General features: G+C 41.0%; 1 protein-coding gene across 9 annotated transcripts in view; it reads right to left on the reverse strand.

Moving 5' to 3' along the window:
- Positions 1-509: 509 nt before the first annotated feature.
- The window catches only part of kmt2e (lysine (K)-specific methyltransferase 2E), a 192,640-nt gene continuing 175,245 nt past the window's right edge, over positions 510-17,904 (reverse strand). For 5 of the 9 annotated variants that reach the window (XM_072471298.1, XM_072471303.1, XM_072471301.1 and 2 more), the window contains 6 exons: positions 16,590-17,153; positions 16,050-16,375; positions 6,669-6,757; positions 5,435-5,578; positions 3,863-3,963; positions 510-3,669 (listed from right to left, as the gene is read on the reverse strand). In XM_072471298.1, coding sequence (XP_072327399.1) covers positions 1,831-3,669; positions 3,863-3,963; positions 5,435-5,578; positions 6,669-6,757; positions 16,050-16,375; positions 16,590-17,153 — 3,063 coding nt within the window. In that variant the 3' untranslated portion in view covers positions 510-1,830. Of the gene's footprint in view, positions 3,670-3,862; positions 3,964-5,434; positions 5,579-6,668; positions 6,758-14,762; positions 15,123-15,390; positions 15,538-16,049; positions 16,376-16,589; positions 17,154-17,904 lie in introns of those variants that run through there. The other 4 variants (XM_072471302.1, XM_072471304.1, XM_072471306.1 and 1 more) reach the window with 4 other exon arrangements.

Genomic DNA, 17,904 nt, shown 5'->3' on the forward strand with positions numbered 1-17,904 from the left:
TCTTACATTGGGACAATGCTTCATCACTTCTTGTGAAAGCAATTGTAATTTATCTGTGGATGTTGAACAACTTTGCTTCAATCAGCTTGTAAGATGAAGATCAACTGACTTTTAGTTTTGGAACACTTATTAGGATTATAATCAGAATGTTTTTCCTGTTTTTAAGAAAAACTTTATTTAAAAAGATAACTGTTAATTAGTTAAAGACAACGTTAATTAACAGGGGCCGGAATTCTTGGATCGTTGCAATTCAATTTTCTTGCCGGCAACATACTCCCGTCAGTGGGTTTCGTGGCAGCTTGGGGTGGCTACAATGGGAAATCCCATTGACAATCAGCGGGAATCCTGTTGCCAGCAAACAGCCGAAAAACACGTGGCTGGCAGAATGGAGAATCCCAGCCAGTAACATTAAGATTTTAACTGCTTCATCAATCCAGCCTATTTAAACATTATTCACATGCCCATGGCACAATAATATTGAGCCACAGATTAGAAAGGAGAATCAAAACTTAAAATGAGTAAACTTTTAGTAAACGGTGTTTACAAATTTACATAAACTTGCAATGTTCTCATTGGCATCACTCCAACTGATAATTTTCCACAGCAAAAAAGTCTTAAACTGACATTGTAATTTTTCAATTGTCACACATAGTGTGTAGGTGTATGTGTATATTTTGTTCACTCGTGCTGATGAGATCAAAGGAACAAATAAATATGCATGAGTCACCGAGTTCAACAAACATGAGTTAATATAACATAGTAAATATGAATTAATTTGCTGTTTCTGCAATCATGTAATTTAACTTTGCATGTTAGGACAATACCCCAACATTGCTGGACTGGCTTGCAACCTAATCATTCTTTCCTCCTTCAGCTGCAAAGTAATCATTGCTCATCGTTTATGCACAATTATTTAAAAAAGCATTAACAAATGTATATGACCAGACAAAATCTTAGGAGTCTGTATTTATAATTTGTAAAAAATGCAATTTACTGTGATTTATTAACATGGATTAAAATGCCCAACCAGTGCTGCAGTGTGACAGTATCTTAAAAAATTATAACTCTTATACTAAGCTCACAGAGAACATACACATATTTGCAGAGGGACTTGAATGTACAACAGTATTCAAAAATTGGATAGAAGCATTGGCAAGTTTTACAAGCAAGGAAAAAAGTAAATGCACAATTATTTACATAACATCTGCCAGAAGAAATTAGAAATAATCTATATATTAAATTACTTTTCTACAAGAACCAATCAAGTAAAACAACCATGTTTCACACTGCAACTGCTTCAAAACCTATATTGCATTGTTCTGCCTATTGTTTAAAAGTATACAAAGGAAAAGAAAATGTTTTACTACAGAAAAGGGATTGAACAAAAAAGGCAAAAGTAAATTGCATGAGTGCCAACACTCCTTAGAAGTGCAGTTATATTTAACATACTTGAATAAAAAAATTTATACAAAACATTCAATAAATGCATTTTTAAATGCAACAATAAAATACTAAATTACAATTTTGAGCCAACCTGTGCACTACAACGTCAGTTAGGATGGCTGGAATGTCTACTTACAAAATAAAATTTGAAAAATGTTTTTCTTCCCACTGGCTTCACGAACACATATATACAGCTCCAACAGGAGTAAAATGTTTTTTTTTTTAAGAATCATAAAACAGTTGTGTGAAAGACAAATAAAGATGAGCACTGGTGATAAGTTTATTACAATGTCTGACTTAAGAAGTATCTTTAAAAGATACAGTACATAAAATATTTACATCTTATTTTACAGAACAATGTTCAAAATGGGTCAGCACAGCCCCATTTTAGTGCCATCCTGAGCTGTGAAAATTGTTTTGCTGGAAAGACGGTGGCAATTGTGGTCTGGGAACAGAAATTTGTGGGGGTAATGCAGGCATCTGTTTAAGTCCCTGACCTGCATGTGCAAGTGGGGCCACACTGGAAGATGGTGGATGGAATCCTGGGCTTGCAAGTGATGCAATACTATTTGCTCCTTGAGATTGGTGGTGAGAGCCTTGTCTTGGCAGTGAATGGTGAGATCCTGATCCTGCAGGTGGAAGCTGAGATCCTAGAGGAGCATGATGTGAAGGGTGGTGACTCAAAGATTGATGGCCCCCTGAAGGAAGATGGTGTGGTCCTTGAGGAACTGGGTGATGAGATCCTTGTCCTGGAGCAACATGATGTCCTGACCCAAGCACTGGAGCTGGTGGTGGAGGGGGTGGAGGTGGTGGTGGTGGAGGGGGAGGAGGGGGGTGTGCTGAATTAAGTGCAATTTGATGCGATGCTGTAGCTCCAGAAGCTGAAAGAGATTGATGTCCTGTTGCAGAAGGTGGAGGAGGATGAACAGGTGCTGGCCCAGGTGGTGGTGGTGGTGGTGGATGATGTCCTGAAGATTGAGCATGTAGCAGTGGCCCCTGGGTTGGTGGTATGGGATGAACTGGACTTGTTACATGTGGCAATGGTAGTGAGTGTGGGACCTGTCCTTGAGGTGGAGGGTGATGTGGGCCTGGGAGAGGCACAAGATGTGGTCCTGATCCAGGTGACTGAGATACTGGAGGTGGTGGAGGGGGTTGTATTGCAGCTGCAGAGGAAGAGTGATGCAGACCAGAACTCGAAGGTGTCAGATACTGCGCCGTAGAAGATGCATGATGTACAGTGGCGGCGGCTGCTGGTAGCGACCCAGGAGTGTGCAATAAAGTAGAACTTGGAGACTTTGGGGGTCCTTGGTGCATAATTGATCCAGAAGTTTGAAGCAAACACGCTCCAGGCAAGGTTTGATTTGGACTTGGTGCAGGAGAGAATGTTCCCTGCTGGGGAACATTTGTTCTTGGCTGATTAAAACTTTGAAAGTTTCCAGAAGGTTGCTGGTTTTGATAATAGGTAGGTGGTGGCGGCGGCGGAGGTGGTGGTGGCGGCGGCGGTGGTGGGGGCACACTGTTGCTTGAATGTTGCTGGTTGAACTGACTCAGGCTAGGCTGATGGCCTGATGGTGCCGTCGATGAAGGATAAAATGTTGCACTTGTCTGTTGCTGTTGTGCTAAATTCCCAGGCTGTGCTGCCTGATAGTACACTTGCCCCACAGTAACAGGGGTTAAAAAAGATCCTCTGTGTGATGTGGCCTGTACAGTTCCCATTTGAGGCGATTGTGAATGAATTGTCCTGTATGGTGAACTCAGCTGCTGTGACTGAGACTTTGGCGAATGTAAGTGCATCTGAGGTGGTGGCTGAGAACCTGATGGAAGATAGTTGGTCTGTCCAGGCGTATGAGGGGCTGGAGATTTAAGAGGATGCTCAGCATGTGATGGGAGCACAGGACATTGAGTCTTCAATGGAAGCTGAGCTGGTTGAGGATTAGATAGTTTGATTGAACTCTGGGACTGTGATGGACCTGGATGCTGTGAATAATGTGGATTTCCAGACTGGCCATTAAAACTTGTTTTTGATATGGATTGGGAATCAAACTGAAATTGCAATTTTTGCTGCGTTTCAGATTTAGTTTGACTCTGATTAGAAGTCTCAGTTATATTACTTGTACTTTCTAATTGGGAAGGTTGAGATTGCAGCAGGGTCTGAGGCTTCACCTGCAACTTTATCTGGGACTGGGATGAAAATGCAGGAGACGATGGAGAAGGCATTTGTGCTGGCTGTTAATTTAAAAGAAAAAGTATGAACAGGTCATTTAAACTGTACACAGTAAAAATAAACTGTACAGTGCTTTCATTATCCATTAACAATACGGAGTCATAATTTTTATACAAGTTACTATATTGTGTGCAGTATTAATAATGGAAGTATACATAATGCAAGAACATTCTAAAGTAATCAATGGGAAACTACCTTGTTCAATTTTGTAGGGCTTATATTTTGCTTTTGAGAACTCACTGGAGATGGACACTCCTTTTCAACAATTTGTTCTGGGTTTTCCACATCTGAAATTTCTGCAGAAGTAATGAGAAAGTGAATTAATGCATTCTTAAAACAAAGAGGCAAAATGTGCTTAATTTTGAAAATGCAATCTAAAAGCAACACAAAGTTGCTACCCTAAACTTAAAAACAGCTGTTTCTTCTTCCAATATCTTGCATTTAATAAAACAGTATTATATAACGTTATGTAATATAAATAAGATGTTGCTTGTCTCCAAAGTGCCATGACTCATTAAGCATTTACCATCACACTTCATAGTACTTTCTCCCCCCCCAAATTACATGCAAAAATCTCACTAACATTAGTTACATACAAAAATCTGATTGAATTAGCACACTTAAGCAACTTTTTCTACTCTTTAGGAAAAATTGAACATCAACTGAACATTGAGTTCCATTAACGTGGGGCTTTAGAGTTGCGACTTATTTTCAGTAACCTTTATGTACAAATGAGGTTTTGGCAAAACTCACAGCAGTGTTCCTCTGTACAACAAATATATCCTTCAAACTGTAAAGTCATGGATGTTTTGTGAGCCATAACTAATGGTTATTGTGGCCAGTGCTTTTAAAGGAATACTCTACAATCATAATCTACAGTACCAGAATATTCCTTAAAGAAATACTTTTAATGGTTTCATATAGAGCCAGATCTTTCCCCACGGATCAGCACTGGATCAGCTAGCAGAGTTGAAGCATAATATCTCTCAGTGCTTGGATCACATATTTCCAATATTCCTCAGGAATACTTAATCATTTTTCCTACTGGGATTCATGATAAAGCCACATGAAGATCTAAACTGCTCAGGCTGAATAATGGAGATTGCAACGTTAGACAGATATCCAAGTGTTTTGATCAATTACCTTTAGAAGACGGGTAGAAGTTTCACAGTTCTCTTCTTGAAGTTACACTTGTGTTCAGACACCTCCTCAGGAGGTAAGACATAAACTGGGGAAGATGCATGATGTTTAACTTGTACATTGCTTGGTGGAATGAGCAGACTTGAAGGGCAAAGAACTCTTTCATCCCAAAACTTTGCCTTTATAAGACCATTATACAGCCTTACTGTGGAGTATTCCTTTAAATTTATACCAGCAGAATTGCACAAACTACTAGACATTCGTCCTACAATATTCACACACCTAGCAGTTGTACTGAAGTGTAAGTAGTAATATAAATTCCAAAATACGAGAGAAATTACAAGCACAAGGTGCACACATTTTTATTGTAGATTATATACATTTTGCCACATACATTATTTTATTTATAAGTACAAAGATGTATAATTTTAAAATGAATTTTACATTTCAGGTACGAAACCAGTTCATTTCTTCAACTGTATTCACATAAACAGTCGATTATTAGTGCAGGCAATATGGAGGAACAATAAGGGGGCTCCAGTCTAGTATGGCATTAGAAAATATGGTTTATAACAGTTACAGGTCACAAAAATGGCGTAATGATTATGGAATGTCTTCTCTACTGACCTAGGTTAGGTTCACTGGGAGAGGTAGCTGGGATCTTCAGTTGAAGACGTGGAATGGGTTTTGAACAGTGGGATGAAGATGGAGTTTGGAGATGAGACTGTGGCCAATGAGTTGATGTTGGACTATGGGTGGGTGAAATCATTCCTACAGATGGAAGTCCCAATAACAGAGTATTAGAAATGATAAACTTGGTTTTATTGAATAATTTACAGAAAAAACCCTTTCAAATGAACAAGGCTGTCATTGACTATTGCTTATCATAAAACCCTTTCACTCTAAACATACATGGTATTAAGAATACAGTATCCATTATGTAGATGACGATATCTTCATAACTTCTTTTGGATAGCACCAATAATATGAATCACATAATATTTGTAAATAAAATGACAATTCTGGTCAATCTGAAGAGTTAATCCAAATGACAGGTAATTGCACCCAATGTCCCAAATGCTTTAAAAAAAATGACTTTAAAAAGTGCTGGAAGTTTCTTAATATCTAAAGCATTTGGTATAATAACACTTGACAGACTTTGCAACCTCAAATTCAGCATTGCGAGAGCTCCATGGCAATTCTTTAAAAATGCTGAGGTATTCATCTTCCAATGAAGGACATGTGCCTTCAGCTTTCTCAAATTGTTTATGTCCAGCTCAGTTACATGCTTCTGGAGAATGGGAAGGCATTCTACCTCTAAATCTCTGCGCACACACACTCAGTGCAGCCTCTAGAAAATGGCTGACATATCATTCTAACTCAACTTTCCTGACCATTTTGTGGAACATTTATGGTCCCACACCTAAGGTAAGGAATTAAACACAATATGGCTATGCAGAAAGAGCTGAACCTTTGCCTTTCCTACTCCATGACACTAGGCACTTAAAAAACATAAACCACCAAAAGCAAATTCCAGTAAAGAATCAAAACTTGACATCAAACAGAGTGAATAATCAGCCTTGCTGATTAGTTTGTTAGTTCTCAATTTCAGTCCTGATTAATAATTCCAATCATCTGAACCTGCTCTATTGGTGCATCAACAGCTACAGTCAAGTTTGTCATCATGCTGTCAAGTTGACAGCGGCAAGTTAGCAACTAAATATGACCATCCTTTTCTTATAAGTTTGTATCATGCTAAGAGGCAAATCACATTATTGGGAAGATTCTGATTTGACATCAGAATGCAATAATTCATTTAAATTATACAGTCCGAATTAAAGAAGAGATATATAACACTTACCACCTTCTTTTTCTTTTCTGTGATCACTCAAAAGCAATGCTCTCTGATAGCTTCTTTCTCTTACTTTCTCTACTGAGGTTGAAGCAGTCCTTAATAAAATGTAGGAAGTTATCAAGAAATTAGTACCATGCAGCATTCCAAATGCTTTAAAGGTGATCTTATTAGCCAATAAAACAATAGTTAACAGCACTTTCAAAAAAATTAAAGGATTACAATTATCTTTAATACTTTTCCCCTCCATACTTTGGTTTATATTTTTTTTGAGATTTTTTAACTCAATGAGGGAATTAATTTTAAGGAGCTACAATCTCAACAATACGCACTGCATTATTATCAATAGTTACCATCAACAGAGAATGTTATTGCTTTGAATGATTACATTACTGCAGTGTTTTCTCTCTCTCAATTTTCCTCAAAGCCGTTTCCTCAGATTAGATCATCCCTTTTTCCTTCTTATTCTGTAGAAATTCTAGATTTCTAGAACCATGCAAATAAGAACGCAAGACTATAGGGTCAATGGTATGATGATATACTCTGACATATGGTGTTCACTCCCTGTGTTATCAGATGAAGACTGGTGGCTGACAATGCATACACAGTTTACTCCAATCCAAGTGACAAGTGCTAAGCAAGGCTCAGTGGAGCCAAACCTTGTGGCTGGAGAGCCGTAATGCACTGGATAGTGAAGGGGAAAGGATATTTTAAAAGTTTTCAGTTGCTGCTGTCCAGGGCCCTGCCTGAATGGTGTAAACAGTCATTCTAACCCTGGCATTCTCAGCACAGCATGGGCTAGAGTTTCCACTAGATTGTTCTTTTTTTTTTAAATTTAGAGTACCCAATTTTTTCCAATTAAGGGGCAATTTAGCTTGGCCAATCCACCTAGCTTGCACACCTTTGGGTTGTGGGGGTGAAACCCACGCAGACACGGGGAGAATGTGCTAACTCCGGTTGTTCTTTTTTAAAAAAAAGATATATTTGAGAGAAACAGATGTATCGGCTGCAAAGTATCTTGGAGTTTTGAGTGCAAATTACATTCAGGGCAGTTTCTGTGAACTTCTGTGATGGTTTAAAAATCTTTGCGCAGGAAGCAGTCCTGTGCACAAAACTGGTCATGCTCCCAGGCTGAATTAATCACCATTGGGTGTTTCTACTAATTGCATTTGTTTGAGGAGGTTCAAAAAAATAATAAGCTGGTTCTTTTGGGGGCAAGGATGCTTTATTTTTAAAAAAATTACTTTTTCCAATTAAGGGGCAATTTAGCGTGACCAATCCACTTACCCTGAACATCTTTGGGTTGTGGGGGTGAGACCCAAGGAGCTGAGGGGAGAATGTGCAAATTCCACATGGACAGTGACCCGGGGCCGGGATCGAACCAAGGATGCTTAATTAAACTGACCACTGTATCCCGTTAACAATTAGTGCTGTGTAGATTTTTTTAGCAATTTCAAATCTGTTTCCTTGGGGGTGAAGAATTGAGTGATTTAAAATATTTTTTGTGAATGGACCCATTTTTTGTTAGCGGCAATACGGTGGCACAGTAGTTAGCCCTGCTGTCTCACAGCGCCAGGGATCTGGGTTCAATTCTGGCCTTGGGTCATGGCCTGTGTGGGTTTCCTCCGGTGCTCCAGTTTCCTCCCACAGACCAAAGATGTGCAGGTTAGGTGGATTGTGTCCAGGAATGTGCAGGTTAAGTAATGGGGATAGGAGGAGTGGGCATGGGTAGAGTGCTCATTTGAAGGGTCGGTGCAGACTTGATGGGCCAATAGGCCTCCTTCTGCACCATTGGGATTCAATGATTACTCAAGCGTATCATACCATTGAAGCATTTTTTCCTAAAAATATTTTAAAATGGTGTCCAATTGCTCTGGGTCACGGCAGATTTTGAGTTTGTCAATGTGCAAATGATTAACTGATTAATTAATTAATATGTGCACATACAGCATTGATGTACAGACGTCCTTGTCAACAAAGTGCCCAGTTGTTAACCCAACAAGTTGGTTCTGAGTATTTCCATGTTTCAGACATATGTTAAAAAAAGTTTTGGATTTTGCTATGAAAAGGTCATCATCATTTCCTGGATGGCTTAAAGATTTTCACAATGTTCCCAAGTAACTTCTAGAATTATATAAAATATACAACACAAACAGGACATTTGGCCCAAACAATCTGTACTGGTGTTTATGTTCTATGAGTCTCCTGCCATTCAGCCCATCACATCTCAGCCTCTCAGCATATTTCTCTCCTCTCATTAAATTTCCTTTTTAGAGCAGTTATGTGATTTGTCTCAACCTATGGTATTTAAGTTCCACATTCTGATTTAGAGAATGGTGGCCTAATGGTAATGCCAATAGACTAGTAATCCAGATGCCCAGGCTAATGCTCTGGGGACATGGGTTGAATCCCACCACAGCAGTTGATGGAATTTAAACTCAGTTAATAAATCTGGAATTAAAAAGCTGTCTCTGCAATAGTGAAATGAAACTATTGTTAATTATTATAACAGCCCATCTAGTTCACTAATGCCCTTTAGGAAAGGAAATCTGCCCTTCTTAGTTGGTCCGACCTATGTGATTCCAGACCAACAGCAATGTGGATGACTGAACTGGTCGAGCAAGCCATTCAGTTCAAACAAACTGCTACAGAGTCTACACAAAGGAACAAAACTGGACGGCACCCGGCATCAACCTAAGCACTGGAAACGAAACCACAAATCTAGCTCTGTCGATGTTGCAAAGTCCTCCAGACAAACATCTGGGGGATTGTGGCAAATTGTCCCACTGACTGGACAGCCCAGCAAAGGTGATGTCACAGTGGTATACAGTCAGGTGTGAGTTGCCGTAGGCATCGACTTTGAACTCCATAAAGACTCATGGCATCAGGTCAAACATGGGCAAGGAAACCTCCTGATGATTATCACCTATTGTGCCCCCCACCCTCGGATGATGAGTCAGTACCCGTCCATTTGGAGGAAGCATGGAGGAACGGGGGTGGCTAGGGCACAGAATGTACTCTGGGTGGGAGACTTCAACACGCATCACCAGGAGTGCCTTGGTAGCACCACTACTGACTGAACTGGCCGAGTACTAAAGTACAAAACTGCTAAACTGGGTCTGCAGCAGATGGTGAAGGAATCAACAAGAGGGGGAAAACCTACTTGGCCTTGTCTTCACCAATCTATCTGTCGCAGATGATTCTATCCATGACAGTATTGGTAGAGTGGCCACTGCCCAGTCCTTATGGAGGTGAAGTCCAACGTTCACATTCAGGATACCCTCCTTAGTGTGTGATATCACCATTGTGCTAAACGGAATAGATTTCAAATAGATCCAACAACCCAAAACTGGGAATCCATGAGGTGCTGTGGGCCATCAGCAACCGAATTGTACACAACCACAATCTAATAATAATCTTTATTAGTGTCACAAGTAGGTTTACATTAACACTGCAATGAAGTTATTGTGACAATCCTCTAGTCGCCACACTCTGGCGCCTGTTCGGGTACACCGAGGCAGAATTCAGAATGTCCAATTCACCTAACAAGCACGTCTTTCAGGACTTGTGGGAGGAAACCGGAGCACCCGGAGGAAACCCACGAAGACACGGGGAGAACTTGCAAACTCCGCAGACAGCGACCCAAGCCAGGAATCTAACCTGGGCCCCGGCGCTGTGATGCAACAGTGCTATAACTACCGTGCCGCCCATCTGTAAACACGTGGCCTGACATATCCCCCACTCTACCATCAAACTGGGTGGGGGGGGGATCTACTCTGGTTCAATGAAGAATGCAGGAGGGCATGCCAGAAGCAGCACCAGGCATACCTAAAAACGAGGTATCTAACTGGGGAAGCTACAACTTGTATGCCAGACAGTGAAAGCAGTACACAACAGACAGAGCTAAGCGATCATACAACCAAGGGATCAGGTCTAAGCTCTGCATTCCTACCACATCCAGTCATGAATGGTGGTTGCCAATTAAACAACAAACTGGAGGCTCCAAAAATAAATAACCCCTCTCTGGATGTGGCAGGATTGCGGAGCTTAGATCTGATCCCTCGGTTGTGTGTTCGCTGAGTTCTGTCTATTGTGTACTGCTTCACTCTCTGGCATACAAGTTGTAGCTTCACCAGGTAGACACCTCATTTTTAGGGATACCTGGTGCTGCCCCTGGCATGCTCTCCTACACTCTTCATTGAACCAGAGTAGATCCCAAGTTTGATGTTAATGGTAGAGTGGGGGATATGCCAGGCCACGAGGTTACAGATTGTGGTTGTATTCAATTTGCTGCTGATGGCCCACAGCACCCTATGGATTCCATTTTGCCAGACCTATTTGAAATGTGGAAAATTGCATAGGATGGCATGGTGGCGCAGTGGCTAGCACTGCTGCATCACGGCGCCATGGACCCAGGTTCGATCCCGACCCCCTGCCCATGTGGAGTTCTCACATTCGCCCCGTGTCTGCGTGGGTCTCACCCCTACAACACAATGATGTGCAGGGTAGGTGGATTGGCCACGCTAAATTGTCCCTTAATTGGACTTTTTTTTTTTTTAATGTGGAAAATTGCCCAGGTATGCTTGTTCACAAAAAGCAGGACAAATCCAACAAGGCCAATTACTACACCATCAATCTAATGTTGATCCACAGTGATGGAAGTGGGTCAACCAACAGTGCTATCAAGCGGCACTTACTCAGAGACAAACTGCTCAGTTTGGGTTCTGCCAGGCCCACTCAGCTCCTGACCTCATTACAGCCATGTGCCAAACATGGAAAAAGAACTGAACTCAAAAGGCGAAGTGAGACTGCCCTTGAAATCAAGAATGAGGCTCAAGGAGCTCTAGCAACACTGGAGCCAATGGGCATAAGGGAGGGAATCTCTCCACTGGTTGGAGCCATACCTAGTACAAAGGAAGATGGTGATGGTTGTTGGAGGTCAATCGTCACAGTTCCAGGACATCACTGCAGGAGTTCTTCAGGGTAATGTCCTAGGCCCAATTACCATCAGCTGCTTCATCAATGACCTTCCCTCCCTCATAAGGTCAGAAGTGGGGAAGTGTGCTGATGATTGCACAACATTCAGCATCATTCGCACCTCCTCAGATACTGAAGCAGTCCACACCCATATGTGGTTAAGACCTGTACAACATTAAGGCTTGGGCTGATAAGTGGCAAGTAATATTCACACCACACAAGTGCCAGGCAATGACTATCTCCAACAAGAGAGAAACTAAAAATCTACCCTTGACATTCAATGGCATTACTATCACTGAATCTCTGACTATCAACATCCTGGGGATTGGCCAGAAACTGAGCTGGACCAGCCATAGAAATATCATGACTTCAAGAGCAGGTCAGCGGTTGGATATGTTTCAGCAATTAACTCACCTCCGGACACCCAAAAGCCTATCCACCATCTACAAGTAAAGAGTGTGATGGAATACTCTTACTTGCCTGGATGAGTGCAGCTCCATCAACACTACAAGTTTGACACCAACAAGGACAAAACCCCCCGCTTGTTTGGCAACCCATCAATCACCTCCAACATCCACCACAGATGCACAGTTACAGCAGTGCGTACGATCTAAAAGATGCATTGCAACATCTCACAAAGGTTCCTTCACCAGCATCTTCCAAACCATCTAGAAAGGCAAGGGCAGCAGATTCATGGAAACACCATTACCTACAAGTTCCCTTCCAAGGAATGCACCATCCTGACTTGGAACTACATTGGTGTTTCCTCACTGTTGCTGGATCAAAATCCTGGAATTTCCTACCAAACAGCATTGTGGGCGTACCTATACCACATGGACTGCAGCGGTTCAAGAAATTGGCTCACCACCACCTTCCCAAGGCAAATTTGAGATGGGCAATAAATTGCTGGCCTTGCCAGCGATACCCATATCCCATGAAAGAAGTAAAAAAAACACTGACATTCAACATAACAAACAGATTACAAAGTAAAAGTATTAGACTGAATTGATGTATGTAGCTCAAAGATAAAAAGCTGAGGTGTGGGGCGGTGGGCAGTGGTGGTGGGGTCACATCACACTCAATACATGTTGCCAGTGCTCGTGGAAGTCCAGTGTTTAATCTTGGAACAGCTGCTGTTCATAATTTATACGGCTTAGAGGACAGGATATGGTCTGGAGTATCTACATTTTGAATGGGAATATTCTGAATAGTGTCCAATGATGTGCCGGTTAGGTGGATTGGCCATGCTAAATTCCTCCTTAATGTCCAAAGATGTGCAGGTTGGGTGAGTTGGCCATGCTAGATTGCCCCTTAGTGCCCAAAGATGTGCAGGTTAGATGGGATTGTGGGGATGGGGCAGGGGAGTGGGCCTAGATAGAGTGTTCTTTCAAAGGGTTGGTGCAGACTCAATGGGCCAAATGGCCTCCTTCTGCACTGTAGGAATTCTATGATATCTATATTAATAGACAGAGGGTGGCACAGGTCAGCACAGAAAGTGCTAATTCGTTACAAAGAAGCAAGAATCTGGAAAACAAGCATGAAATAAGACATAAGGAAAAAATATTTTGATGGACAAGTTATTAAAATAATTGATTCAGTGTTCAAAGGCATGGAAGAAAGCAAATTAAATTTTGGGTATCTAATCAAACATGTAGCCAAGATGATGAAACTGTGATGCTGAAGTTGTATCTGGCCTATTACATTCTATTTTGGTCTCTGTATTACAAAAAAGATGCAGAACGAGTTGGTGAATTCAAAGGATGGCGAAATTCATTTCTGAATTTACAAGAATGAAGTTCTGAGGAAAAGTAATTTATCTTAGGACATTAATCTCAGCAAAGAGGAAAAATGGTGGGATGGTTTGGTCCAGATCTTAAAAAATTCACCATTTAACTTAAGGGATCAAAATAATGTAGGAAATTTAGGGACGTTTTTTTTTTTATTTTTTTAAATCGGAGCATTCGGACTACCAGCAGGAATAGCAAAACATAAAGTTACACTGCTTTTTTAAGAAAAGGAGAGTTAACAAGGCAGTTATGTTTTAAAATTCTCTCCTTTAACTTGAGCTGGAGAATTCTGAAAGCACTCCAGTTCAGAGACACCGGTAAGGTGAGGTCTGGTTGCCATTGCAGTGAAACTCAAACAGAAACTGGATAGTTTTCACTCCTTTTCACAATAATTTACAGAAAATGGACATTTCTTTTTTGTGACACAAAGAAAAAGAGAAAACAACTATGGCTCTCTGGAGGAACAAAGCAGTTAGTGTTGTAGAAAAGCAGGATTCTTGTAAGAGTTCATTTTCTGTTTGAAAGGAAGGGAACAGAACAGATGGGATTTTTGGAGATTTAAAGGAACAAGGAATCACCGAGGTGCGCCTTGCTGGTGGTAGTTGGAGCTGGGAGTCTCCAGTGAAGTGGAATGACTTTCAAAGAACACTAGCAGTTGCAACTTAGCAGGGCAGCGAAAAGTAAGCCTGCTGCAGAGTTGGGAGTAACTTTGTACTCGCTCTTGAAATGTTATACATCTGCCAGAAGTGCAGTTGGTGCAAAGCAAAAGGGGTTGAGACGTATCTCAATTGCAATGGTCAGTTAATGCAAAAGCACCTTTTCTTTAGTTTGATGGATTGGTTGCCTGTTAAGTAGTGTATGAGGTTGATTTTAGTTTGTAACAGTAAAAATTTAAAACGTAAAATCCTGTTCTCCAGTTATTTCTGTTGATTGTTTGGGAAATTCATCTCTTTTTGGAAGTTATTGGGCTCTATGGGGATCGTAACATTTGTAAAAGGAACGACAGACCATCATTTCCAGAACCATGGTAAGAGTGGAAAGGCTGAGTAGGCTAATGGCACAAAACATACCTATCAGTATGACGTAAGGAGGCAGTTCCAGATTTTATGATAATTTATTTCATGAATGATAATGCTAGGATTAAAATAATACCAGTTTTTAAATTAAGGATGTTGATATTTGTCATTTTCTCCTGCTGGGTCCAACTTCATGACCAGGCTATTTCCATGGTCGGGAAGAGGATAAAGCATAATTAAGAAATATTGCTGTCTACATCAAATGATTATTCAATTTAAATACCTCAATCATCTCCTCACCAACCTTTTTTCAAAAAATTCATTCATAGGACGTGGGAGTCATTTGCAAGGCCAGTGTTTACTGCCCAATCCTAAATGCCCTTAAGCAGATTGTGATGAGCTGCCTTCTTGAATTGCAGTCCTTGTGGTTTAGGTACAAACTGCTGTGAGGGAGGGACGTCCAGGATCTTTGGCCCAGCGACAGTAATAGAACAGCTCTATAATTCCAAGTCAGGAGGGTGTCCAACTTGGAGGGGAACTTGCAGGTGGAAGTGTTCCCATGTGCCTGCTGTCTTTTTCTTCTGGGTGATAGAGGTCGTGGGTTTGAAAGGTGCCATTGAAGGAGCCTTGGCAAGTTGACAGTGCATCTTATGGGTGGAACACACTACATCCAGCGTGTGCCTCTGTTGGAAGGAGTGAATGTTGAAAGTAGTAGATAGGGTATCAATCAAGCGGTTTGCTTTATTCTGAGAACTATCCACACAAACCATTTGTGTGTGCATTCTATCATGTACTAAGTCCTACGCACCTATTACCCATGTTCCTCACCAACCTCTACAGATTCCTGCCTCAAAATACACTTATTTAAAAATCTTAGTCCCGGTTATAAACATCATCCCCACATTCCTCCACCGGCTCTCAACCAACATTACAGCCTTGCTTCATCCTACCTCTGCAACCTCCTCCAGCCCAAAGTCCCAGCTTTCACTTCTGGTCCGCTCACCATTCCACTGAGGTTGGCAACATTTTCAGCCTGTTTGCCTCTTGCAATTCCTTTGTTAAGCTCTTGTGCCCTGCTACATCTTTCTCTTAAAGATGCTATGTAATTGCAAGTTATTATAAACAACTACAAAATATATTTACATATAAGAAATTTGATTTACAAATTGTATTGTTATTTCCAGTTCAAATTATTAGACTGATGGTAATCAAAAACTTTCTTTTTTATATAAATTTAGAATATCCAATTTCTTTTTCCAATCAAGGAGCAATTTAGTGTGGCCAATCCACCTATCCTGCACATCTTTGGGTTGTGGGGTGAGACCCACGCAGACACGGGGAGAAAGTGCAAACTCCGCACAGACAGTGACCCGGGCCGGGATCGAACCCGGGTCCTCGGCACCGTGAGGCAGCAGTGCTAACTGCCACGCCATCGTGCTGCTCTGGTACTCAAACTTTCAAAAGATTTATTCTTATTTTGTTTTCAACGGTTATGCTCCAAGTTGAAAATAGTGTGTGAATAACATATTTGGGTGCCTATTAATTCTATGCTTATACCAGATAGAACATGCATATTTTATTGCTCAATAGAAATGGACATACAGACTTACCATTGGACATCGGCATCATCTAATTTTTTTTCTGTTGAAGGGGTCTGCTTAATTGGAGATTTGTTGCCAGTTTCAATGGGATTTGCAGATTCCACTGTAGCAAGCAAAGATGACGAATGACTAGAGGTACTTTCACCTTGCTCTCCACTAGCACTTACACTGCTGTTACTGATGCCACTGTCATTGTTATTGGCCCCACTGATACCAACACCACCACCAACACCAACAACACTATGTGGCGATGTAGCAACTGGAGAGAAGCTCTCTGATTTGGAACCACTTTGTCTTGCTTCCCGCTGCCTTTTACGATACTCCAATAAAGACACCTGAAAAAAAAAGTTGAAAAGCAACTTTAAGTGTACTTTCCATCAGTTGCTGAACATTGCTCCACTTTAAGGTACAAATTACATTTCTTCTTTTGATCTTAGTTAAAAATGTGTGATCCACATCTTACCACGAATCCATGTGTTTCTTTGATACTGAGCATTTTGTTTTAGCAGCCTGAAAACAATTCTGTCAATTTTTATCGTTAACACTTACTTTCTTCTTCTGCGGTGGATTTTGTGGAGTACAGCTTCCATCTGTCATACCATCCCCATTAATCCCCTTTCCAAAGTTGATTATGCCATCTTCAGAGCAGTAATAACCAACTCCTTCTGGAAATGATAGTCTGTTGTCCTCTTGAAGCATTTTTGACTCACTTGCCCTGAAGCCACCTCCTACTTCCAACTGATGTGAAGGTGTCAGATCCCGAAGGTTGGAATTCAAGGATGAGAAATTTAAGCTGGGTGGTTCTGGGCTCTTCATCCATGAAGAGTAAACCGTGCCCATTCCACTGTAAATAGGTTCTGATTGGCTGTTTGTGTCAGTCCGATCATTGTGAATAGGGCATTCTAAATCTTTGTGCCGTGCATGTTGTTCACATACTTCATGTCCCGTCTGCAGTTCTGCTACAGATTCAACGCCACTGATGCACTGGCTAATTTCTGTCCTGCTCCTTGGGCTAACATCTTCAATAGTCTTTGCATCATGTAGTCCCATTTCTGTTAGGTTGGAGCTCCTTAAAGAATTCAGTGCCAAGAGGGAGGATACTCTGTCAGAAGCCTGCAAGTAAAAAAGATTGAAGGTATTGGTGATTTATTTTATGGTACTAAATTCAATGACACTAAAGAAAGAAATTTCTCGGAATCAAGCAATTGTAGTCTGTAGTATAATTCACCATGTCAAAAGAAATGAACTGGAAAAAAAGGACTGAACAACACAAATCTTTTTACATTAATCAGAAATGTGAAAAACAAGTATTAATCTGCATTGTTTAGAGAGTTAGAATACATCTTGTATGGTCATGCATTGCAATGGTACTTATGATCTTATATAATGTTGCAAATTTAACTTTATCCCCTTTGTAAAGAAGAATCAGTCAGTTTGCCTGAATTTTAGATCGGATTGATTCAGCAATTTAGTTCCTCGTGGCTGTGTTTTCTACCCTTCTCTATGTTCTGCTCATTCTTTGGAAGATAAAGCAGAAGCTTTGGAGGGGGAGAACCCTCCTGAAGAAACAATGCCACTTTTCTCTCTTCCAAGCACCAGATCACAGTTCAGTAGACCAGTTGGGATGGAGATAGATGGAAGGGAATACACTAGAGGATTTGAATAGCACTTGCGAGCAAGAGCAAGTGGACAGGGAAACCCTGCATGTGGCTTATCGGAGGACAAGGCTGTGTTCTAAAACTGCTATGGAAGATCAGGATGCAAACTTCAGACACCTTGGCATGCACCAACAGTTGTTAGAGATATCAAAGTGCCTGTTTGGGAGCCGCAATGACATGCCTGACACTATGGAGGAGCTGCATTC

Source organism: Scyliorhinus torazame, chromosome 13 (genome assembly GCF_047496885.1).
Source record: "Scyliorhinus torazame isolate Kashiwa2021f chromosome 13, sScyTor2.1, whole genome shotgun sequence".
NCBI lineage: Eukaryota > Metazoa > Chordata > Chondrichthyes > Carcharhiniformes > Scyliorhinidae > Scyliorhinus > Scyliorhinus torazame.